A 27,077-nucleotide genomic window follows, 5' to 3' on the forward strand; every position below is an offset into this window, starting at 1 on the left:
TTACAATTTACTTTACTTTTTAGATATAAAGAATTAATTATTCATTTTAATAACTTCACCAAATTGAGCAACAATCGTATTTTTCATTATTTCGTAAAACTACTGTGTTTATTTTCACATAAAGTACATGGAATTATATCATGTAGCTCACATTCACTACAAAAAATCTCCTGAACGTCTATTGTAATTTTTTTTTTTAAAATAATACGAATACAAATTTTTCAACGTAAATATTTCTACAATCTACAATGATTGTAGCTAAAATTATAGAAAAAAAATTTAGAGATTTTTTTTAGAGAATTTAGAGAATTTTAGAGATAGAAATTTTAGAGAAGAAAATTATGTACATGCACAAAAACTTTAACAATTTACATTACAAATTCACAATAATTCAAAATAATACTAAATAACAAAAAGAGTACCATAATACGAAGATTCATACAAAGTTTACAAGAATAAAGTCTCTAATATAGATTGAGTTCTATTAAAAACAACATACAAAGGCTACTATTAAAGAGTAGTACAAAAATTGGTATAATGAGAATTCATACAATACCACAAGTGTGACACCGATTTTAAGAATGCCTTATATTATAACCATAACATTATAGAGGAGGCTTTCTTAAACTGGCTCAGAATGATAAAATATGACATTCTAACTATCAAGAAGACATATCTAAAAAATGAATTTAGATATCTGTTTTGGGGCCGGGTGTTCGTGTATACATCTAGGTTCATGACACCCACGACATGAAGAATGCATCTCCATTTTCATAATTTTCTTCTTTATATTATTAACCAGCCTGTTGCTTCCTTCAGGTTGCTACACTCTCTCGTTTTCGTAGTTTCCAGCACCATGTCAATAAAAACCTGAAATCACAATAAAACAATACTTAAAATACACATAAAAAATATTATGCATACATATGCAATGACAATTAATTGTAAATTTAATTCAATTTATAGTTAAGCTTTAAGTACATATTAAGATTAGTGATATTATGAATTATTAAATTCATAATATCATATTACACATAATGTATTATATTAATATTAATAATAATTCACATTATATTATTAATTCAGATCATAAATTTAAAAACAGATTATTATTTGTTTTTATGTGTTAAGACATTACTGCGTAATTATGTTAAGACTTACTAATATTTGACATTGAATTATTAAGATTTCTTTCCATTTTATTATTTTGATTAAGTATAAATATTTTTGTTGATAAATAATTTATAGTCCGCGCCAAACTCCTAGTCCGCTCTTAATATAGAAACGAGTCGCGTCGAATAGCAAATTGTAGATATGAGAGGGACGAAGACAACACGGGACCCCTCCCGGTACCCGTACACTGCCCGCTCTCGCCCACGGGTACATAGCTGTGTTAGTATGATGTTGCTATGGAATATATGCTTGTAGTTGGCCGCAACGACTTCAGAGGGGACTAGCAGTGTGGCGCGGACTATACAGTTTGGCAAAACTAATAAAATACATAATACATACCTCACATTGTATTTATTAATCAGTAAATCCATCTGTAAAAGTTTCCAATAAGATTTTCTCAAACCAGCGTAGTCGATCGCTACTATGTGATTCATCCAGACTTTTTAATACTTCCTTTGCTTTTATTTTTAAAGGCCACCATAAATTTCCGATCCAGTGTTGCAAATAAGTGCCAGAGTATCGATACTCAATGTCTTTAGGTGACGCCCTTTGTATAACGTCTAATACTGCTGTGTACAAAATTGATTGCCTAGTTGCCGGCTTACATATAGATAAGTGATCAAGTGGCAACCTATAGAAAACACCTCGACCAAGGTCAGCTGAATATGACTCCACAAAATGTATAGGAACTTTGAACGCCGTCACCAATGTGGGCATTGTTTCAGCGAAACTGATTGTTTCCCAACTGTATTTATCTGCAATCTTTATGAAACTTTTATGCATTTCTAACAATTCAGGCGAATTTTCTCTTAACTGCTTAACATCATGCGATGGCCACAGCACAGCTGCTGCTGCACGCGGCATTGTTGCCAGAGAGCTGCCCTTGTGAGGAGTGCTGTAAAACAACACAGCTTTTGTCTTTTCACACAGCTTTTTTATTTGGGAATTTTCACTTTGATCTGCATTTACAAGTAGTTGCTTAACAATGAGCCCACCCATGGAATGTGTTATCCACACCATATTTTTTGTCCCCACCCCCGCGTCAACCAATGTAGGTGCTAATTCGGAAGCCTTGGAAGCAATATCTGCATTTTGCAGGGGGCATCGTTCCAGCCACTCGGACAGAGAGCTCCAATAATTAACACCTAACACTCTTAAATTGGCGCAATCCTTTGGAAGCCAATCTTTTGGCCAACAGTATGTGTAGTTGCACTGATCCTCCTCCTCTTGAATAAGAGCCAATCGTTTTTTATTCGCTGTAAATGTGTATGTGTCACTTGGCTCCCTTTTTGCTTCCATAGGAATATCGTGTAAAACCACTTCTATGTTAGAGAGCAAGGCTTCATCCTCCATTTCCATTATGTCCTCCATGACTTGTTGTAATTCTGGGTCAAGATATTTCGTAGAGTTTTCCACATTTGTATTTGACTCACATGTATCACAATCCACACTCGACACAGTGGCATCCACTATACCAACAGGCTCTGCACATTTACGGTCCCTTTGTCGCCAAGTTACAAACACTCCACCTCGGAGACCATGTACTAGAAGGGTATCACAGGCATGCGGAGTACAAGTTCTGTACAATGGGTGTAACAGATACAGACCAGGCCTGTAGCAGCATTCTCCGGAAAGATTAGCAAGGCATACAGCTGCAGAGCTCGCTAAGCGCACATCGTTTGATCTTATGAGACGTGACAAATCTCCAATAAGACCGTTTTGGAAGAAGTGTTTCAATAAATTACTGTGAACACTTAAAACAGTTAAAATTTTCAGTACTGCCATATCTATATCTACGTCATTCTTATATCTAAACATTGCTTCAGCCAGACGAGGTAGGAGACCCATCTTAATCAATAAATCTGTTGAGCCATCATCATTATAATCCTGCTGGTGGAATAGTGAAACATGGTGGTACAGAGCATCTAGGCACAGTATACACAGATCTCTCTCACTGAGATTGTCTGGTTTCTTGGGCACGGAGTCAGCTTCCATGGCATGGTCCTGAACATTGAAAAAATACTTTGATAGAAAATTCTGAATACAACTATGTGGGTTCATACTGTGTACTGCTGTGATCATGTCTCTGAATTTGAATGACAGCAGCTCCGGGGAGAGCGCGGCTCTTCGGACGTGGATCGGCGGCGGGAGGAAGTACCGCAGGTCGGCGCCCCGCGTGCGCGCCAACAACACTGCCGTGTTCTGATCCAAAGCTTGAGCCAGCTTAAGGCAATCCCAATTCTTATTATTTTTAAAAGCTGCCAACTGTTCTAATGCTATGTTACGTTGCTCCTTATTCCCATGCCGACACAACCACAACAACCTCCATGCTAGAGAATGCTTCAAACTCTTCCAAATACGCGAAAATCCGACCGCCTGCTTTGTTGCTCGGTCATGTTCGATTTTCAAAGTTGCGCTGTAAGACGGATCGTCGATGTAAATATACTCCGGGCTGTATTTCTTTTCTGCTTCAAGCACACTCGGGTTCACAATTTTGCCTATAGTTTTGTAAGTCTGACTTATATGGTATGCTACGATCGCTGCGCCTGTTCCCCATATTGCAGTAACTTTTAATACTTTTAAAATTGGTTTTAATCTATCCTGTAGGCTCATTTTTGAACAAACACCAATGTAACCGTAAGTTCTTAGCCTTTAACATCTTGGATTGAAATTGACAATATTGACATTTGACAATGACAACTGGTCAAAGAGGTCAATGACAAGATGACACTTGATTGGTTTTTTCTTTGTTTCATGTTGTGGCATCATACATTTTGCACATAATCATAGAAATAATATTTAACGACGATGTTATTTTTTTTATTTGAATATGTAAAACCCTGTTGCGTGCATGTTCGTCATGATGAAAGTCGTATCGAATTTTTTTACTGAGCGAAAAATTAATAAATATATTGTGAACATTTTCAATTTGTTTGTGCCAATAATTCAAACGAATTGTCTACAAAGTGGGTCATGATTCATGACTCATGAATAAATTTTTCCGATAGTATTCATGTGTCTATTGTACGCAATAAAATGTAATACTGAAAATGTACTGAAATAAAAATATTACATATTTCAATACCGGAATAAAGTAAACGGATCTTGTATTTAAGGCCGTTTATGAAAGTATACGAGAATAATATTTAGCATAGGTATAGTCCGCGCCAAACTACTAGTCCGCTCTAAAGTTGTTGCGAGCAGATGTAGTCGTACAATTTTCTATGGCGACGTGAGTCTTTCTACATTCCGAGCGGACTAGCAGTTTTATGCGTACTATAAATGCATAGTTTTACCTATGAATTAACTATAAGAATCAAATATTATTACACTTTAAGGAGTACACGTGAAAATAACTTACCAATGCGAAATAATAACTTACCAATATTCAATAAATAAGAAGAAGGATTTTTTTTTAATCTACGCCTAGAATAATTTAAACTATAAAAAGTCCAAAGTAAATATTTGTATTTGGAATTTAGGCGCTAGGCTATCTTAGTCCTGAGGAATGACATCGCATCTGTGGTCGACTTCAGGGAAACATCAACAATATCAGTGGACACCCAATCAGACTGTAAACTCGTTTGCTAATTGATTAAAAAAAAACTGAGAAATATAATTTAAAAGTAGATGAACCGTGTGGTTCGACTCCGGCGGCAGTATCGCCTATATTTGCCTAATAGGCAGTGTTAAACGCTGCTGTGTTTTGATATGAAGGGTGTAATAAGGGAGACATACTTTTCCGAGGAATTTCAGCTTGGTCCTCAGGGGTAGCAGCGCATCTGTGCCCTACATAAGATAGGAATATTTTCTTATCTGGGGTTGATTACGGATGTTCATGGATTACAGAAGCTATTTACCATCAGATGGACTGCATGCTCGTTTTCTTATAAATAAAACCTAATAATGAAGTCCTTCGAAGGTAGTAGATAGATTGGTAGATAACGCTAAAATGAAATAAATGCTTTTCTTCGTTATCAGCTTTTTATTGTCTTTAAATTATATTTAAACATATATCATTCAGCTTAAACCATTTTTTCTTTACGTTCTAGGCAATATTAGTAGATAAAATCATTGTTTCTAGGTGTACACTGTAGAATGTTTGACATAAATTCTATGTTATTATATAATAACATAACATTTAACCTCATTCAAAATCTTTCAGCCTAAAGATTGATAGCAACTAGTTTTTATTCTTCCGTGATTAACCATTTGACACTTACAATAATACTAATCTTCGTCTTATTTGATGCAGAAATATTTCCTTTATTACCTAGTAATAAATTATTGGTAGGTAATTAATATAAACCCTGTCACTTATTTCAGAATATACGAAAGTATTTTTCATATTTGCTGTTTCATTGAGGTGTTTAGGAATTTATTTCAAACATTACAACAGTAATTATGTTTAATTGTACACCTACTACGTAGAGGACAAAAATAAAATGTAATGATTACTAAGTATATTTTAGAAGACGGGTTTTGAATTGTTTACTTACATAAAATTATGATACTTTAAAAAAAATATATTTATTTTTAAAAGCATCGTATATATTACCTGTAGTAGACTTAAAAATATCGAAGTCAATTTTTACATTAATACAGTATCGCTGCATAATTATGATATCATAAAAATAACTTTATAATAATACTTATACATAATAATATAACTACTTCAATGTTTTGGCGTAATTTTCTCATGACAGCTTCTTTCGAAAACTATATTCGAATACAAATAATAAGAACCTACTTATTAACAATACAGAGAAAGACGTACCTACGATAATTTTACTACATAATAATGTAGGGATTGATAATCTTAAATTATAACAACATTCTTATGTACGTTAACCCTACTTCTAGTTACAGCATTTGGTGCACCATTGTACTCGTATGTTCGTTGATTAAATAATTATTTGTTTTCCATTTCGAATTAATCTTAACGACTGTAGAATGGATCCGAGAAGGCAATAACTTCATTGTTATGACGCTAGATTTATCAGAATCAGCCTCTTCCATAATCTGAAAATTGAGAAAATCATTATTTATATTTTTTATATTAATAAAAACAGGTACTACAACGAAGTTAAAGGGAAGTCGAAAAATGCACAATTGCTTCGAGAAAAGAATGACACAGCCGTCCGCCTTTTTTAACACGCTTTTATTAGCTTGGGTTGTATGTATGTATGTACGTAACAGTAACGGAATCTTTGAACCCGATTTCTATCCACTTTGAACGTTCAGTTTAATTCAAAATTTTGAAGAATTATCAAAAACCGATGATTCCGTATTCAAGGTTAAAAACGAAACCCTCCGCGGTCTGTTCGTTTGTCACTGGGCTTTATCTCTTAGATCGTAATAGATAGACACTTGATATTTTTACAAAAGGATGCATAATGGTGATCTCTATAACAACAAATACTAAAAATTAATATATAATTATCTATAGATCAAAAAACTAAAAAAACACGCTTTTATGATAAAATCAACTAAAAAGTAGAAAATAATTTTCAATCTAATTACTGTTCCTTAATTGATTCTTAGATTGAAAATTATTTTCTACTTTTTAGTTGATATTATCATAAACGCGTGTTTTTAAGTTTTTTGAACTATAATTATTTGCTCGACTCGGAGGGCACAGCCGTACCCCCAGATATTTTTAAAAAGATACAAATAATTTTAAGAAATATACCTAATCATGCATAGTATAAGTATTCTACCTAGGTACCTAGGTACTAATTAAAATAAGTACAGCTAAAACTATAACAGCTTATAGTAAAAAACTAAATCTCAATTGAGCATTAGGTATGAAGCGCATAGGTACATTAATTTCTGCACGTACAATATTTCGATCGATGGAGATTCGTACAAAGGAAAAAGGTAGCATTTAAAGAGGGTACAAAATTTGAATACTTTACATCCTTACCAATCTTTATGAGGCACGAACGTAGCGGGTTCACATGATATTGTTATGGTCGTAGTACGTCGACGTTGCCGGAGTGGTCGGCGTGCTGGTGATGGAGGCTGGTGGCGGCAACGCGGGGAGCGGCGTCGGGGGCTTGCGATCCGGGGGTAGTGCTGGCAGGGGAGAGGACAGGTGGTGACCGAAACCCCCCAAGCCTCCGATGGACGAACCCCCCAGCGACCCACCAGACAACATCTGTCCGTGCACGCCCCGCATCCCTGCAAACATCGACGCCGTACCTAGAAACAAAAAGATAACATTAATATTTATTTAATTTTATTATACCAAACTTCGCTTTGCTATAATTTTGTACAAGCTGACGCTGTAGCGGTTAGTACGTACGTATAGTCCGCGTAAAACTTCTAGTCCCCTCTGAATATAGAAATGAATCGCGCCGGCGTAGCAAATTGTATGACTACACCTGCTCGCAACACCTTCAGAGCGGACTAGCAGTTTGGCGGTGACTATACGGTCGCGAATCATTACTGTCTCATTGCTAAGTAAGAGTCTCGTCTCTCAGAGTGAGAGGGGTTTTAGCCATAGTCTTTCGCGCAACGCACCGTTGAGAAATTGTTTTAATTGACTCTCAGGCGTGTAAGTTTCCTGAAGAAGTCCTCAGTTCATTGTTTAAAAAGTGTTAAATGACAATGATATAAACACGTAACTTCTAAAAATTAGCGGTGCTTGGGAGGCCGATCTTCAAACTACTACTCGTAAGTGATTACTGCCGCCTAGGATGACCCTGTATCCAAATCTATGGAATAGTAGCTCTACCTGAAGCCCATCATAGATAATATAGCGTTGTCACTCCTGAGGACTACGATGTTCGCCCCATAGTTACACTTCGACAATGCGAGAATTTCTTCACGCTAGATTAACTCTCCGGTTGACCACAGATCGTGCCACCTTTTTTTAATCAATATTTAATATAATCCATATTTAAATTTTCTAACACAATCAGTATGGTAGGTGTTAATTTATTTTTAGTAGTTGCTATCATAGCAGTAAATGCATTGAGACAAATTTAATTGTTTGCCTATTACGGTTCAATAGATAGTTAAAGTGTAAACGCCAAAAAATTGCAACCCCCATTTATTTTACAGCGTTGCATCGTTATAGATAATTTAAAAAAATCTATTGCGGTTCAAGAGATAGAGTACTGACCTACGAAGCGGAGGCTTAATAATAGTCCTCTGTTTTTATCTTTTCGGTACGAGACCCTAAGAATGAAAAGAAGATATTAGATATCATTATAAATACATATCTTCTTTTCATTCTTAATAATAATATTATAACGTTATGTTTCTGCAAGAACGTTTCAGAAATCGTTTCACATCACGTATTTAATCATTACCTATTTCTTGCTTTTCTTTTTTATGACCTATTTGCTATAAATATAAAACAAACTGTTGCAAATTTCTTGAAGCTATATTACCTAAATTCGAAAATTAAATATATACATACTATAGTAAAATATAGTTTAGGAATAAAAATGTGTTACTGGCATTAACTAAAATAACTTGTCCTGTGACTTATTTAAACGTAGTAATTTCAATTTATTTCTAAAAAATAAATTGGAATTATTACCGCATAGATAGATGCACATAATATGCAATCCTTGAATAATACCGCATAATTCGACACTTGAAAGGAAATCCTTACCAAGATACATTGAGTAAAATTTTACAGGTCCCCATTACAATAATTTCAAGTCCCTCTTGAAATTGAAATATTTGCAAAAAATAAAACCAATTCACTTAAATAATTGTTGGATAGAATTATTTCTACATACGCGTAACCTTAAATAATTTTAATCCAACAATTAGGAGAGCTTGTTTTTTTTTCTCAATATTTGCAACTTTAAGTGAATTTGTGAAATTTGAATTTTGAACTATGTAGTTTTAAAGTTTTGCCTTTCAAGCGTCGAATTATTATAATAATTTATTATAATTCGTAAACTATCACGTACACGTGATAAAGCGTGACTCGAAACAGATAGTTTCCTACATTATTCTCAGTAAAAGGATTTCAGTTGGAATATGACTGACAACGCGTTGATTCATGTAACGGCGGCGTTAAATCTCAGATATAGCTACACGTTCTGTTTAGCATATCTTGCTGTAAAGCTATAATTGCAACTAGGGCTGCCAACACGGTTACAGTTACTGCACTTCATAATACCACACGACCCGCTGTATACGGGACTGACTTTATTCGCTTTTGGAAAATATCCACTAGCTACTCAATTTAGTATATTTTGAATTTGTATTTACATTATAAATTATTAATTCATACATTATTATCTGTGTTTGTGTGAATTATTATTATATATACTATAGATTAACATACTTTTAAGATTATAAACTTAAAACTAAGATTAAAATTAAGATTTTAAACTTAAAACATAGTGGTATTTTGCATGAAGGATGACACATAAAGTATTTACTTAGTCTGGATTTTGTTTCAAGTCTATAATGATTTTTCCATATCTATGGCTTCAAAACATCGGGGTGTGAGACATAAAATAATAAGACTCTTGAATTCTAGGAGTGTTTCGTTGTTTTATTAAAATAATCAACCTATTATTATGATCCATTGAGAGATTATGTACCTATCAAAAAATTGGGAAACGAATGACGTATTTTATTTTATGTTTAAAGAAAAGACGCTATTTTATTTTATTCGCCTATAGATAGAGCTTTGAAGCTCGCGACATATCTACCACACGTTTATTTTCCAGCGGCATTGATAGTTTAAGTTACGGTTTTTTTTTTTTTTTTTTTTTATAATATTGGAGTAGCAGACGAGCTTGCGGACTGCCTGATGGTAAGTGGCTACTGCCGCCCATGGACATCTGTAATCAACCCCAGATAAGATTAGATATTCCTACCTAAGGTCAGCCACAGATGCGCTGCTACCCCTGAGGACTAAGCTGGAACGCCTCGGAAAAGTCTGTCTCCCTTACCACACCCTTCAAACCGGAACACAGCAGCGCCTAACACTGCTGTTATTAGGTAGAAATAGGTGTGGCGGTGGTGCCGCCGGAGTCGAACCACAAAGGGTTCTACCACCTTCAAACGGTGACTTAGTTATAGAACGTCACTATTATAATCAACTAATATCGACATCTAGTGATATACAGCTACATATAATTGAATATACAAAAAATCTTTAAACGGTTAAGTACTTCTTTAATATACAGGTACAATGTATGTCAATCATTTTTGTATTAGATAAATGTTTGAGTTATTAGTTCACTTCATAAAATTAACTCTCACTAATAGCGATATCAATTTATTTGATGAAATCTACGGTTGAATACCATCGGCATGCCTCAGGAGGTATGTAGCATGCCTCTACCACTTATGTTTTAGATGCAAAGCTCCATCCATTCCAATCCATTTAGATAACTAAACATGAATTAAACACCATACTCTGAAGACGTTTGAGCGCTAGTCGCAGTATAGTCCGCGCCAAACTGCTAGTCCGCTCCGAATATAGAAACGAGTCGGGTACACGGGTACATAGCTGCGTTAGTGTGCCCTTACGTTACGTAGTATATGCTAATTAAACCTGCGCGCAAAAACTTCAGAGCGGACTAGTAGATCGGCGCGAACTATACTTTTGTATGCTCGATGCATTAACCGAAAGCTATGACAGCATTCGCACTCGCTAAAACGTGCGTTTTCGATACAGCGGCCAAACGCGGAAATTTGTTAAAAAGTGACGCAGTATCGATGCAATAGTCAAAATGCGAATTGTCGATGCTAAAAAAGTTACTTGTTAGATGCTCGCCATATACGAGTACGAGTAGGCTCGTAAGACTATGAAATTAATTTAAGTGACGGTTAGATTGTCACCGATCGTATCGTTACTTACGATTCAATAGTAACAATACATATATACATATGTATACTTGTGCAATGCTCGGAGAAATATTATGAACTATTACCACAATTACTAATATTGAGAGTATTATGACTAAGTCGTTTACTATTTAATATAATAATAAAGTAGTTGAACGTTGAACGTTGAACGATGCAGCCCTACTGGCGCAACGCAAGTTCCCATCGACGGCAGCCCGCCTGCCGCTCGTCTGTTGTCGGCCACGTGCACGCCTGGTACCTAATCGCCGTAATTTAAACAAACCTCCCAATTGGGTGATTTTAGGAATAAAATCTTACTGGGAGCTTCTATTTTCTAAGAAACATTGGACACGTGTTACATACTCCCATTTGATACGAATAATAATTTCGTTCGTCAGCATTCGGGCTGGCCATCCGCTCTTTTTCAAACTACATCGAATCCAACAAACTGGTCTACTTAGAGCGTATTTATAATTTCGATATTACATCATTTGGTAATCAGAAATAAAAATGCACTCAGTGTACGCGGAGCGCTCTACTCTCGTACTTGTCATCACTTTTCAGCTCATAGATCAAGCCGAGGGCTGTGCCGATGGGATAAATTGCTCTCAAGTTGGCAGGCGATGAGAGATACGCGCCGGGCGGCAGATACTGCGCACCATATTACTTGTACCGTTTTACTAGAGATTTATTGAGTTTTAAGTGGCGCGCTCAGGTACGAGGGACGGAGAACTCACGCGGCGTAAGGTGGTTCCTAATTTAGAATTCTTTTAAAAACACATTACTGTAAAATAAAGGATTATTTTTTAACATTCATACTTGTATTAAAGAGAATTCGCATAAGTCGCAATGCATTTCGTTGTAACATTTTAATTTATGATCGCCAGCGAATTATGTGAATCCTGAATGCCGGATATAAACGTGGTGGTAGACAAAATATTTTTATGTGGATGCGGCAATAAAAGTAAATTATTCATTTTTATTGCTGTAATGTCCTCCTCGTAAAACAGTTAACGGGGCGATTTGTGTTACGTCCAGTGATATATTAAATCGGATCGAATGAATGTATGTATTATCGTATCATTGTACGCTATAATTGGTGTTTTAAAAAAAATGGCATTAAGGATTCACGAGGACGCAATATTCCAGACGCTACGTCGAGTAAAATACAAAAAGGTCTTACAATAAAAGGGGCTACGAATTTTTTCACCAAAATTTTGACGTGTGAAATATAGTGTATATTTTTCAGAAACCTTTGTATATTTTACAGAAATTATTTTAATACAAATTCGCGTTGTTCGTTATCAATTGAATTTGGTACCTGATTAAAATACCTTCAGAAGAACATTTGTTCAGGTCTTTAACGGGATAAAGATTCGGAGATTATCTGGTATTGCGCCTTCGATCCACCCTAAATAAAGCAGAAATAATTAAAAACAAATCTACTTTTTATTTCCTCAATCAATGGTATGAGTAAAATTATGTTTTCATAGAGGTATGTGATGTTAAAAATACAGCATAACAATACATTATACTATTCCTTTAGACACCAAATAATATGTCTAACTGCCTTGTTTAGCATTTATACATAATTGTAGATATATAGAGACCTCGAATAAAAGTTATATAACTGCTATTGTGTGCGGGTTAGATATGAAATTAGGTAAGATCCCAATTTAGGGAGAATGTCTTGTAATTTTAAGATCAGTAGATTTTAAGCAACAAAACAAAATTATTTTATGAACATTAATTATAACTTGTAGGAGTTATAGGTATATATTATTATGTTAATATAATATTGTTTATATATTCAGGCACTTAAGGATACATATAGTTATACATAGATATATATGGGCACTTATAGGAGTCCACGTCTTCATAACAATGCTTTGGTAATAGGATTTATAAATAAGAAGTGGATATATTGTAATGTTTCACAATTTCACTATCTGGTGGTTCACACGGGAAGCGACCGAGCGATCAGTTCTGATACAATCCGCTAGGGGCGCCGATTGGGAATGTATGGGCAAATACGTAAACAAATACCAAAACAGTATTTTTTTTAAAACTCATACTAAGGGCACTACATTGTTTTCACCTAAACGTGGACGCCACTCGAAGATCTTTCTTTCACATTGCTTGTACTTCCTTCAAAAGATGTGGTGATTTTTTTAATGTTCATAAACGATAACATCAACAACACTAATTAAATTATTCCGGCAATTCATCATAAAAATAGCTAAAACATAAAAAAAATAAGGTACAACCAGAACCATATGTTTCAAAAAAATTGGCCCATTTTTACGATTTGGCTTAGAGTTACCATGTCAAAAAACATTGTAAAAAACGTAACGTAAACACAGGGTCAAGTCAAGGGTTGCGTGGAAGGGTGAATATTTTTTATCTGTTCCGGCGGTGCGGCCGTTGTTTTCTTTTTTGTCGTTTGTTTAAATGTTTACAGTAGTCGGGGCACGATTTCAGTCATGTTAAATGTATTACAATGCAAGAACATGCTGTGGCCCGTTTGTGGGGATACCGAGACCGCACACGGCGCCTCAAATGCATCGATAGCAGTGTCAATTACAAAATCTATTTTTAAGAAGCGAAGAATGGTGCTGACTAAATCGGTACCGATTTGTATTGGAGGAATATATTTTTACTGCGGTTTGATGGTAGCTAAACGAAATATTAGCTCCACGGAATATTTCTAACGTTTAATGATAGTGGCATCGTATTAGTAAACTTATGGTACAAAAAAGCGGCTAATAACTAAAAGTAAAATAAAGTGGCGTGAATGTGACTGGAATTTATAAAGTACGGTGAAGTACCTATGTATTATACCTATATAAAAAGAAATGTTAAATTCGTTTTTTTTAAATATACTCGTACTAGCAGACGGTCATGAAGTTCACCTAACGGTAAGTGTATAATGCCATGTAATCCAGATAATCCAGATAAGATTAGATTTCTACCAGAGGTCGGCTACAAATGAATCGGTATCTCTGAAAACTGAGCTAGAATGCCTCGACAAATAATGTTTCCCTTACGATTTGACGCAATAGTGCTCTTAAAAGTATGAAACAAGAAAATATTCTTATAGTGATGTTCAGAGGATACACTGTGATCGTATTGTCCTGAGTAAAAGTATAAAGTAGAAGATACCTTGAGCAATAACCATTTACTATCAGGTGGACTGCATGCTCGTTTGCCATTTCTACATAAATAATTAGCAAAGTACGAGTTGAATTCACTCACGAAGGGTTCCGTACCTACACCTACCAGGAAATTTTCATTATTTTTTAAATTCTAGTACAGATCTTTTATTATATCAGCTACTACCTGACCCGGCAAACTTTGTACTGCCTCAAATATATTTCATATAAAATATAGCCTAAGTTACTCGTGGATAATGTAGCTTTCGAATGGTGAAAGAATTTTTAAAATCGGTCCAGTAGTTTTTGAGCCTATTCATTACAATCAAACAAACAAACAAAGTTTTCCTCTTTATAATATTAGTATAGATAAAAGTTAATGCATATGAAATATCTATCTCTTAGGGTTCAAAAGTTAAAGTAGAAAACAGTGAAAGATTAAGAGCGGTTTCTTGTACGGCGACCCCGATTTATATCCAAGATTTTTTTATTTTTAGTATATATTGTTTGGGTAAGGAGCTCTAAAAAGGTAACTATATTGATGACAGATGAAAACAGAAAACTGAACGAGTGAATGGTATGCGTAGCTCTATATAATAGACAGTGTAGTATTGAAATAGCGGTCTGCGGACACCTAGACTAAACAGTGGCAGAGGAAACAATTGCATATGCGTCTATCTATTAACTTTAGTTGTTTAGCTGGTGACTGAGGTAGTGTGGATTTGTGTATATTTCCTTCCGTGTGTCTTAATATTATGAATGTTAGATAAATTAGATTTTTGCCAACCTATGTGGGTTCATTTACATCCATAGACTGTGTCAGGCACATGCCGTGGCATACAAGGATTCACATAAGAAATGTGTATTTAGATGTTTATGTCTATAGTAATTCAGATGCGAAGAAACTAGTCGTACTCTTCAAAATATTGCTGAAAAATATTATTTTGTCTGTCATTCCACGGCCCGCGTCTGAGACGTTTAATGTCTGTAGATGTAGGTGATCTATGATAGATTTGTATCTAGCACTACAAAGTGCTTTTGCACTAGCATTACAGATACTAGGTACAGTCCGCGTAAAATTGCTAGTCCGCTCTAAATATAGAATCGCGTCGCCAAATTGTATGAATATACCTGCTCGCAACAACTTCAGAGCGGGCTAGTAGTTTGGCGTCATATGGTCAGTTAACACTATACGTTACTTTTGAAGGTGGTAGAACCCTTTGTGGTTCGACTCCGGCGGCACCACCGCCACACCTATTTCTGCCTAATAACAGCAGTGTTAAGCGCTGCTGTGTTCCGTTTTGAAGGGTGTGGTAAGGGAGACATACTTTTCCGAGGCGTTCCAGCTTAGTCCTCAGAGGTAGCGGCGCATCTGTCACCGACCTCAGGTAGGAATATCTAACCCTATCTGGGGTTGATCACAGATGTCCATGGGCGGCAGTAGCCACTTACCATCAGGTGGACTGCATGCTCGTCTGTTACTTCTATATTATAAAAAGAAAAAAAACTAGTTAGTTCTTTTGACAAAATCCACATTTTTATTACAAAACAGTTAATTTTCAGTGAGCGTATTATAACAGTATCCGTGATAATCAAGGATCAAATCTCAGGTCCAAGCTCCAAATCCATTGCCATTGATATACCTATCGAGCTATTAAACTTTTGTGTAGATATGAATTACCTTAGTAGAGCTTTGTAGAGTTTAGAAAAGTAGAGAGAGTTTGTAGAGCTGTAAATACTAAATTAGCTTTGAATGGGTCATAGTTATCTACATACAGTTATCGTATACTTACTTGCTAAGGATTTGAACAAATATGTATGATGATTAAAGTAATTTTCTTTCAGTAGCTTTTCAGAAGCCGTGGTTTGCGAATCATAAACGACTAGTTATCATTGAGTGTTTCATACAGTCGAATTTCTACCTTCAGAATTTACTTATTGTAGAAAAAATTAAGACGTTTTAATTGGTAAATATAAATAAATTCAATAGCTACTTTATAAAGATGAATATTAACATCTATTTATGGTGAAGTTTGCCCAGTAGACACTATATAGCTAACAAAACAAAAACAAATATAGTCTATTAATGAAGAAAAAAATAGGTTTTAACTGTTGTTCTAGCTTGTTACAATATATAAGCTAGGTAAAACAAAACCATACCTTGAAGTTGAGGCTATTGTATAAAATGTTTTAAACATAATTTGCAACACTATTTACAAGTAAAGCCGCGTGCAAAAAGCTAGCGATAATGTAACCCTGGAAACTCCGTCCAAAAATGTGTCCGTCTAATTAAAGACATACACAGCCTCGCACCCTTTTAGTTCCCATTACACGAAACGGACAGAAAAGCGTCGTAAAAATATAAAACTTTAGTCGGAGCGGTGATGTGTTTCAGTTTACGCAGAGATAATGGCATTAGTTGCGTTGTGCAGGGTTACCAACTACTAAAAATGTTTACCCCTACAACTAGAGTAACTAGGACTATATTAAAAAAACATAACTTCGCAACCATAACTTCAAATTTAACTTATTAAATTTAAAAGGAAAAAAGTCTAAGTTAGAGGAAGAACCGCATCTAGAAGAGGCAAAACTATTCAATCAGCTCTATCCTTTTCTATAATTTCAGTTAATTGATTGGGAAAGTAATGTATAAATTTTGAAAAACCCCTAAAGGTTCGCAAGAATTTAAGCCACAATTTTTTTGTGTCTTAAATTCTTGCGAACCTTTATTTTTTCCTGAATTTAAGGAGAAATCTCGTAGCTGGTATCACCGACGTGCGTTCGGCGAGCACTCGCTCTACACGTATGAGTATGTACGAGTATGATCTGTTTACACCGACGCCCGTTTGTTCCAGCGTTTGATCTTTATAAATGCAATAGGTATTTCGAGAATAACGTCGTCGGAGCACGCCGACGCGCGTTTGCTTTAATGAAAAAATCGAGAACCATTTTTAAGAAAGACAACCTTGATATTTTGTTTATGCTCGCCTATAGGTGCTCCGTTTATGAGCATTTTTTGATTTAGCGTAACTGACGTTTGTTTGAAAGTTTTAATTCAGTGCTGAATGTAGCCGTGTGCCTTGCGTTTTATATTCAAAGTAAAATACTTATGTATAGTTAACACTAAATACTTTAGTTGCAAAATGTTAAAGATATTTCAACCATAAAATATTATTATTTGTGAGCGCTAGAAAATTCAAACGAGTCCCTGTTCTTATTTGAAAGGGGTGGTGAGGCTGAAATACTTGTACATAGGCTTCACACTTAGCTTTCTTGACTAGTAAAACGAATGTGGTTGACCTTAGACATGACTCTACCCTGTTTAAAATTTTTCACAGACTTTAATAGGCGGCGGCAATAAGTATACCTATGTGAACTGCAAATTAATAGAACAGTTCTAGGTACTTAAAATGTCTCTAAGCGTCGTCTCCTTCAACCCATCACTGACCTACTGTTAATTGAAGTTTTAGGCTATAGCCACTGCGCGCAACAAGAGCGGATTGGTAGATTTCACACACCCTTAAGTTAACCTTACTTATTATGATAAGAGTTTTATTTTTTTAAAGTAGATTAAAGTTAGGAGTTTAACCTACTTTAAAAAAATAAAACTCATGCGTATAGAGTTATTTTTCTTCACTTTTTAAGCAAGCGATAAAATTTTTTTTGTACGCAAATAACTTTCAAAACTGAGGCCGAACCTCAAAACTCGGACACCTGGACTGAGAGTGTGAGTTTCAAACCAATAGGCCATCACTACTTTATTCTTTCATTCCTTAGCTCAATGTCTCAAGTAAGTCTAACATTCTTCAAACATTACAAGTACCGGCGCTACAGACTCTACGAGCCAGAAATAGGTGTAGCGGTGTTACAATCGAACTACAGAATGGTTCCACCACCTGTACCGTTCATAATATCGTCTCATTCAATATTAACAACTACAAAGATAAATCGTGAATTTATGAGAGCGGTGTTATTGATATAAGAACACCAATGTGAACGCGTGTGGCCGTTACCAATCTTGTATTTAATTTATGAGCCATTATGTTCTGTGTCTTAAAACTGACCGCTCGAAGGAATTGTAGGAATACTAAGCGTGAATATAACCAGTGCATGGAATGAAACAAGATTGTCGTGCCAGATTCGCGATCTTTCATCCTGTATTACACCTAAACCTATAAGAATCTTTTCTTTATAAAACTCATATGGAATTCGTATTATTAAAGAGGTATCTTTGAAGTTTGATAGTGACTCAAGTACGGCTTTACCCTAATCAATTTTTTTTTATTCAAAATAGGTTCTTTACAGAGCACTTTTTGAATGTCAATACAACTATCACCATTTCACAAGGTGTTTCGTTATGGAGAAGAAGCGGCGAAAGAAACTCCATAACACACATCTTTTAAAAAAATGTTTTTTACAATGTTAAACTTAACCTAATGGTATGTATATATAGCTGAAACTACTTCAGACCACACCGTTTTGTAAGTCAAATAATCACATAGTTTATAGTACGCTTTTTTACATAGCGTTTGTTTCACGACATGTTTGAACTTTTTTTTTTGTCAGATTCAAAATGTGATCGGGTAGGTACTTTATTGTAGTAGCGAATACAGTGACCCATGAAAGATCTAGCCACCGTACATAATCTATGTTTAGGAATTGCTAATTTATTTCTATTTCTAGTATTAAAGTTAGAGTGGTTTTCAAATATATCAGTTTGTTTTCTTATATACATAATATTTTCATAGATGTATGTACCGTCAATATATTAATAGTGGAATTTAAACACCCTCATTTCTACAGCAACCTGAATCCCGTAGATTTATAAAGTTTTTATGTTATTACTTATAATGCTAATTTGTTAAGTGTATGTTTTATCAGTGTGTGTGTGACAGTGGTTAGAGTGAAAAGGTGATATTCCCGTATATAATGTTTGTCAGATTTTTGAAACGGTTGAAACTCGACAGCCGATAATTGGACGTAGTTATGCAAAATGGGTCCAACCCACAAAAAACCGTTTTCTTTTAGTAGATGCGTGCTGGTGCGGCGGCCGAATCTGCGGAGGCTGTGGAGCTATTTCACAGAATTGTATATTTATGCCCATTGCAGTTGAGACGATGGGATCGTGGGGACCAGAAGCGAAGCAATTTTATAAAGAATTGTCTTCGCGCTTGATTGAGACCTCTGGTGACCCAAGAGCTGGAGCTTACCTCAGTCAACAAATAAGTTTGGCAATACAACGATATGAGGTAACGCTGCTAGTGTCTTGGGTACACTACCGCGGGGCAGCGATCTGGCTCATTTATTTTATTTTTTATAATTTTAGTTATTTTTTGATTACTGTAGATATTTATATTTGTTTTGTTTTTATTTAGTTTAAGTTATTATAATATTGTAAATAATTATATCCTTATTTAGTTATTATGTAAATAAACATTATTTTGGAAACTTCCGTATATGCAAAAAATATTCAAGCTGCATTCTTTCTTTTGAAATATACAGATATCAGTGATATGTACCAACGATAAATTAAGCAATTTAACTTTTACTAAAGACCTATTTTCTCAAAAGCTAGTTTTTGTGGTTGGATCTATTTTGCATAACTACGTCCAATTGTAGACGTAAATTATAAATCATACCATACTGTGATGAAAGTTTTGTGAGAATCAAGAATACAATACGAATACTTACTGGATAGGCTAACTGAGTACAGCTTTTTACCATGATTTGGTTAACTTGTCCTGTACGTATGCAGCTATGTAGGTATGTATATGTGGTTGGGTATGTAATTTAATCTATAAACTCGATTTTTATCCACTGTGAATTATTATTTTAAATTCAAAATTTTGAACAATTACTTATCAGTTATAAAGTATCGGATTTTAATTATTTTGTCCCTGACCTGGCCTGAGAAACGTGATCTTATTTACCGACGATTTAGAAAAGTATGGTTTTTAGTTTTTAAACTGTAATTTATTTTAATAGGAATATACGCTTTCACTTCTTATTTTATGATCTTTCTGTGAATGTGGAGTTGATTTCGACATCAGGATGATTTGTGCGTCGTAGGACCAAAATTGGTCATTAAGACGCACGCCTTCTAGATAATTGTAATTTGCGATTTTGTGTATCACGAGATTATAAAAAGAGTGAAACCAAAGTTTGATCCACTTGTAAACAATGAAGACAGTCAGTATGAAGTGAGTCTTACACAGTTTTTGAGGGAAGTAGAACCTTTTGTAGTTCGACTCCGGAGGCATCATAACTACATTTATTGGTGTGTAACAAGAGCAGTGCTAAGTATTCAGGAGAAGCAACGCATCTGTGGCTGACCTTAGGTAGTAATCTAATCTTATCTAGGGTTGATTACTGATATCCACGAGCCACAGCACCAATTCACCAAGTAAACCGCATGCTCGTTTGGTACTGCAATATATAAAAAAAACATAACTGTGCAGAGTTAGAAAGATTATGTGGATGAAATGTTAGGTGCGCCAGAATCACCTGTGCAAAGTCGGGCTGCGGTGTTAGTTCCTAATTTGCTCGAATGCTTCGATCTTTGAATGCAGGCGCTGCACATGTTACCACAACTTTTACGATCGAGGAGTGCAGCTTCTGAGAAACGGACCGATGCACATGGGAGGTCATAAACCGTTTATCCGGCCCGTTCCGACGATTTATTGGGCCGCTATGTACTCGACTTCGCTGTTACATCGCCAAACGTTTTAACGTAGCTATACTATATACTACGCCCGCTGATTCACAATATTACTTGAATATAGCGGTTTCGTATTTGAAATGCTATAAAGGTTTACAAAGAGCAATGAAAATCTGAAGAGCTTAAGTAAGAACACAACTCAGGGGATTAAGTAGTTGCTTTGAAGTAACGTTAAAAATAAAATATTTATAGTTAATTGACGTAGTGTTTCTAAAAAGTATAGCGTGCTCTGCGAGAGGTCCGAGGAGTATTTAATCATGTATTTAACCGATACCTAAATATAGAAATAAATTTTATAAATGTTGTATGATTGTACGGATTGGAAACATAATAAACATTAGAAATAGTGGAACGTAGGGGTTTGGGGGGTTAATAAACAATAGAAATAATGAAATGCTAAGAAATATTCAATATGACACAATCGAATTTTAAACTACGAGTAGAAGTAAATATACGTTAAGTAAATTATGTTGATAAGATTGCACAAGTTTTATTAGACGTAGGAAACGGAGCATAAATACCATAATGGTGAGTGACTGCTGCCGTCAATAGGAATGTGTAATCAATCTCAGATACAGTAAAACATCTACCTGAGGTCGGCCACAGATGCCCCAGAGATAATTTGGAACGCCTTAGTTAAGAATTACTCCTTACCACACCCTTCAAACCGAAACACGACTTAACAGTGCTGCACAAATGCGTGTGCAAAGGAACCAGTTTTTTTTTTTGTTTACGGGGGAAAACCATTCAAAACGTGTCGGTCCCACAGCATAAGGTATGCCGTGGGACCGACACGGGGTTATGTAGGATTCTTACCACACTAAAACCCCCCCGGTGGCGTCCTCGGCGCTGCGTAAAAGACTCCGGGATCTCCAAAGGAACGCAACCGGAGTCCTCTAAGCGCGTTGCCCCGTCGGGCTCCGCCCAGGTGAGCATAACGCTCGCCACTCCGTCTCGTGTGCACGACGTAATGCGACCACACATACCACTGTCCTTCCCGAGGCCGCTGGCCGGGCGGTTCGAGCTCCTAATCTTGTCACCCGCAACACGGAAGCTCTTTTTAATCGACCACAAAGGAACCACCTACAGTGAACATACACTGATCAACAGATCTGACTGACCCATTTGGATTTCCATGTAAATAAATATCTAAAGAACTAATTTAGTTTGTTCTTGTTATTGACGTGTTTGCTACCTACTCATTTTTATGTGTGTCCAAGGAGAAAATCACCAGGTGAGTTCACCTAAATTATTTTAACTGTAATTAACTGTAAATTATTATTATATATTTATATAAAAAATTATGTAATCGTATTTATGTAGTAATTACTTTTTTAATTCCTGAGTTTGAAATTTGAGTTTTAAGTTGAAAATGTCACGAACTAATCAGACAGAAATTATAGGTGGAATGTAAACAAACTTAAAAAATGACATTACATCCGATAAAGTTGTTTTTGTCCGCTTATAGTATTAACGATAAGGAATATTATTTAAGGTCTCTAACAGACGAGCTGTTTTTAGTATCCACGAATGAGGACTTAGTTTTTCGGACGCTAGATGCAGCGATCAAGCGCTCCACACCGTGCACCGCTGACAACATTGTCACCTCGACCGCGACCGCGTGACATTGACACCGCGACAACGCAGCGGGCCGTCGAAATGTGCTGCATCACGTTGTCATCGCTGTTTTTTTTATAATACAGGAGTAACAGACGAGCTTGCAGTCCGTCTGATGGTAAATGGCTACTGCCGCCCATGGATATCAGATCAACCCCAGATAGGATGTGTTTGTAAAAGTTTAACAAACTTTTACAATTGTGTTATAGACATTTTTATCTGACAAATACATATTTCAGTGTTTAAATAGACATTTCAGAGATTTCTTCGTCTTTATGAACATTTCAACCATTGCTTTTTAGTTCGGAAGGGTTAGCTACTGTGTTTGGCGCCCCCAGGACCAGAGGCGAGAGGCGGACCGTCACTTCCGTTTCACTCCCCCTTCTTAGACCGCTCGTGTGCGAATCACCACAGCTAAAGTAGCTAAAATAGCAGTGATAGCCTAGTGGTTAAGAAACTCGGGCTCTGGATTGAGGGGACCGAGGTTCAAATCCCAACCTCTGATTTTTCAAAATTATCACTTGTTTAAACGGTAAAGGGAAACACTGAGAGACTTATGTAAAAAAACAATCAAAGGTATGTGAAGTCTACATGCTTGGCCAGCGTGGTGGACTATGACCTAATCCTTCTAATTCTGAGACGAGACCCGTGCCCAGCAGTGGGCCAATAATGGATTGATGATTATGAAAAGTAGCTATTCTGCTGGCACCGTAGTAGGCTAAGGCTTATCTAAGCAACGATGCATAACATTATCAAAGGTAATATGAGATACTGACACGCCGGCGACGATCAGAGAGAAGGTTTGTATAACAAAGTATGAGACATACATTTCATGACACAATTACGTGCTATTAAGATTGATAAGAGTTAATTAATGGTTTCTACCTTTGTACTATCAATGATTTCACAGAAGAGCTTTTGCAACATGCTTGCTTATTGTTTAAAATAAAATTGCCTACCAAACGATCTTAGAATCCACCTGATGGTTAGTTCTGTGCATGAACATTTGTGACCAACTCCGTATAGAAAAAGATCTATCTAAAGCTGATCAAAGATGCCTTACTAGTCCTGAGGACTAAGATAGTATCTTCGTGTGTAAGTCAGTCGGTATCCACACAAACCGAAGATCGTTATAATATGACTCATATTAGACGTTTATTATGTCTGATAATATCATTAGTCATATTTATGAAAATCCACGCGAATTATTCAATTGCTTCAAACTTTACGGTTAGAGTTCAAAATCGGCGAAGCCTCGAGTCTATAAAGATTTAATCTTATATTATATAAAATTCTCGTGTCACAATGTTAGTTACCGTACTCCTCCGAAACGGCGTTACCGATTTTCACCAAATTTTATATGCATATTCAGTAGGTCTGAGAATCGGCTACTATCTATTTTTCATACCCCTAAGTAATAAGGGTTGTTCACTTTTAATATTTTTTTATTTATATGGCAACACAACTTTCGCCGGGTCAGCTAGTGATATTTAAAAATTACGTCTCAAATACTACACTGTATTGGGACTACGGTTCGGTGGGGGACCCTCTTTTGTCTGATAAACACTTTTTTATTTGTTAAGCTATCCGCCACAATAAAATTTAGAAAATTATCTGTTACCTACTTATCAATATTTCATGGATGGATATATTTCTTGGCGTAGAGTTAATAGAAGGCCTCCAAACAGAAAATTTAAAGACATTTCTCTATTGTGCAAACTGGTAACATTTTGAAGTATATGGACATAATTATTTACACACATATATGTGAATACATAACAAACCTATTTCATTGCACTATTGTGTTATGTGATTGTTTAAGAGAGTATAATACTACAAGTATTTAAGTAGATTTTGAGTACAAACGTAGATATTATTTATCGGTAAAAATGTAAAAAGAAGAGTTTTAAACAGAAAACATTTTTTACAGAAATATATATTGATTTTATTTTTATATTTCATAACATAAATTATAACAATATTTGTATATCAATTACCTACATATTATATTAAATCGGTAAATGCAGTTGTCCTGTGCAAGTTTCCAACCTTGAAATCTAAAGAACAATATTTTCCCGGGTAACCCACCCTCATGGATACACGCTATATTTTGCTCTATTTTTGCGGGGGCGTCGGCGATGTGTTGTGTTTTTATTAATACGGCACGTGTGGGGGGTTGCCTTCCCCTAGTACTAAACTGTAGTGTGGGCAGTGGCATGTGTGCACCTCCTTGTCGTTCTACGCGCCTGGTATCATATCTTTGCCGAAAGAAGTTTGGATATCTTAAGACTAAAAGTTTCTCATGGTTTTTTTAGAATACGATTAACATAAAATATATTTTCATTTAGATATACATTATGCATTATTTTACGCGGCTTAAAGATAACTAAACAGGAGAGTATATTTTACTTTGATACAATTTTAACTAAAAAATAAAATATAATTCTAAATATATTAATAAAATGATTGACTAGAAATCTAGAATTAATCTGTTCTAAAAGTGCGAGGTGCTTGCTAAAGTAATTTTGCATTTTTAAATAAAATTTATAAAAAAATCATAATAATTGATATCAAGTACAAGTACCTACAACCAACGTGTGCTTCTTTCCGCATAAAATTTAAATAATTATTTAAGAAGTCACAAGAATATACATAATTTATTCACCTGGAAAAACCTGAAACAATATTTTGTAAGCAGTACATAAAAAATAACCACTACGTTTTAATAATAGTAATAATAAACATAGCATATCATTGCACTAATTCCAATAAATAAGCATTATATCAACTTTTTTATATTTGGTACAAGTTAAACAAAAGCGGGTAAGAACTGACGGTTCCCTAGTTTTATTACTAAATATTTTGATTGTAATGGATTTCTTTTAGTTTGTACTATAATTTGGGACAAAATATATTTTTGTAAATTTCAGGCATTTTTTGTATGACCAAATGGGCATTCTCCTTTGCAACATTACGTAACATCAATGACAGTGCAGGCAACCATAGCCTAGTGGTTGAAACTTAACCTCTCAATCGTGGGGTCCGAGGATCAAATCCTCCTCCCTCCGTTTTCAGTTATGAGCGTGTTAAAATTATCACTTGTTGCAACAGCAAACGAAATCATCGTCAGGCAACCTACAGTACACGTCTGAGAGTTCTAAAAATGTTCATAAAGTCGTGTGAAGTCAATATAAAATTTTCGTTAAAATATTAATTCTACACATTGGCATTGATGGTAAAATATTGTATGGTTATACACAATACAGATATAAAGACCGAAATATAAGTATAATGAAAAAAAAATACAAAAATAAGGTTAGAACATATTAAAAACGGAAAGTATCAAAAATTTATGAAGAACAAATTCAGAAAAGAAATATTTGAAAATATGTAAAAAGTAAAAAGGTCGACTTCCAGTATACGCTCCCGGGTGGGTTCGAACCACCGCCTCTCAGACTAACAGTCGAGCGCGCTACCACTGCGCCACGAGAGCTTGCTTGTTAAGGGCGAAAAAATCCTACAGTTCCTATAGTTAACACTCTTCTAATTGTCTGTTAAATATCGATTGTCTATTTACCTATTTAGTTCTATATTCTTGTTCGACGGTGCCGGTACCATCAGTGTTTTGTGTATAAGGTTTATTAATCTTAGACCCTAAACAATACTTCATAGTACAAAAACATACTCGTATCATCACTACCGGAAAAATACAATGTTTTACGCTAAATTGTAAAATTTAAAGCTGGCTTACTTATTGTCACAAAATGAAGTATTTAAATTTGACTTTGCAAATGAAATTTGTGGATAGATTCCTTGGAATATTTGTAATAAGTATTTCAAAATACATGTCTATACGAAAAATTAGTTTTATTAACTGAAAAATATTTACAATTATAATTAAATTTACAGAAAATTAAAAATAATAATAAAAATTATAGTCTGATTCATAATTAGGTGTCTAAATGTAAACAAAGAAATGTCACTGTCAAAATTAACAAGAAACAAAAACTTTAACAAACTCAACAAAAAACGAAAGTTTAACAAATATACACGATTTAACAAACGCGTTATGTAAACGAGAAAACATTAGAGTTCGATCACAATCACGAAAATGAATAATATCAGTTACGAAACTTAAAAATGACAGCACAAGAAATGTCTTGGATTCCGATTGTGTTACCATTATCACATTTTAATTTTCTACCATAAACTTTTTTTTTAATTATTATTACTGTATGGAACGAAATTGAGGTGATATAAATATTAGAAAATGTGAATTAATCTAAATTTATTTAGATTATTTTTTTATTATAGTTGTATTACTTTAATATCGACAAAAATAAGGAACTACCATTTCTAACGTATTTTCTTGATAGGTCAACACCTTTGTTTACATTTTGGACACCTAATTATGAATCAGACTATAGTTTAATCGGAGGTATAGATTTTATGAAACCACTTCGCCTCAGCCAACATGCTACGTGATACTAATTCAACTCTATTCTAAATACTATAAAGGCAAAAGTTTGTGTGAATGGATGGATGTATGTACAGTATCCAATATCCGTGGTCTCATTTTCGGCATA

At 35.0% G+C, this 27,077-nt stretch overlaps 2 protein-coding genes and 1 non-coding gene across 3 annotated transcripts in view; all 3 read right to left on the reverse strand.

Annotated features, from left to right (window-relative positions):
- Positions 1 to 412: 412 nt before the first annotated feature.
- LOC140743659 (protein SERAC1) lies at positions 413 to 3,857 on the reverse strand. The gene is made up of 2 exons (XM_073075100.1): positions 1,513 to 3,857; positions 413 to 870 (listed from the first exon to the last, which is right to left on the reverse strand). Exon 1 carries the CDS (start codon positions 3,784 to 3,786, stop codon positions 1,528 to 1,530), a length of 2,259 nt encoding a protein of 752 aa, XP_072931201.1. The 5' UTR covers positions 3,787 to 3,857; the 3' UTR covers positions 413 to 870; positions 1,513 to 1,527.
- Positions 3,858 to 5,198: 1,341 nt separating this feature from the next.
- LOC140743144 (uncharacterized) overlaps positions 5,199 to 27,077 on the reverse strand; it is a 33,786-nt gene continuing 11,907 nt past the window's right edge. The window contains exons 2-3 of the mRNA XM_073074202.1: positions 7,100 to 7,377; positions 5,199 to 6,195 (exon numbers count right to left, since the gene is read on the reverse strand). Of these exons, the coding sequence (XP_072930303.1) occupies positions 7,130 to 7,377 (248 nt within the window). The 3' untranslated portion in view covers positions 5,199 to 6,195; positions 7,100 to 7,129. The remainder of the gene's footprint in view (positions 6,196 to 7,099; positions 7,378 to 27,077) is intronic.
- On the reverse strand, positions 25,913 to 25,984 carry TRNAN-GUU (transfer RNA asparagine (anticodon GUU)). The gene has a single exon. It is a non-coding gene; the product is annotated as a tRNA-Asn (tRNA).

This window comes from Epargyreus clarus, unplaced genomic scaffold, assembly GCF_041222505.1.
Source record: "Epargyreus clarus isolate Ecla_fem2 unplaced genomic scaffold, WU_Ecla_fem_2.2 ptg000007l, whole genome shotgun sequence".
NCBI lineage: Eukaryota > Metazoa > Arthropoda > Insecta > Lepidoptera > Hesperiidae > Epargyreus > Epargyreus clarus.

Coding starts and splice junctions, on each gene's coding strand:
- LOC140743659 (XM_073075100.1), bottom strand. CDS start 3,786: ATGAGCCTACAGGATAGATTAAAACCAATTTTAAAAGTATTAAAAGTT.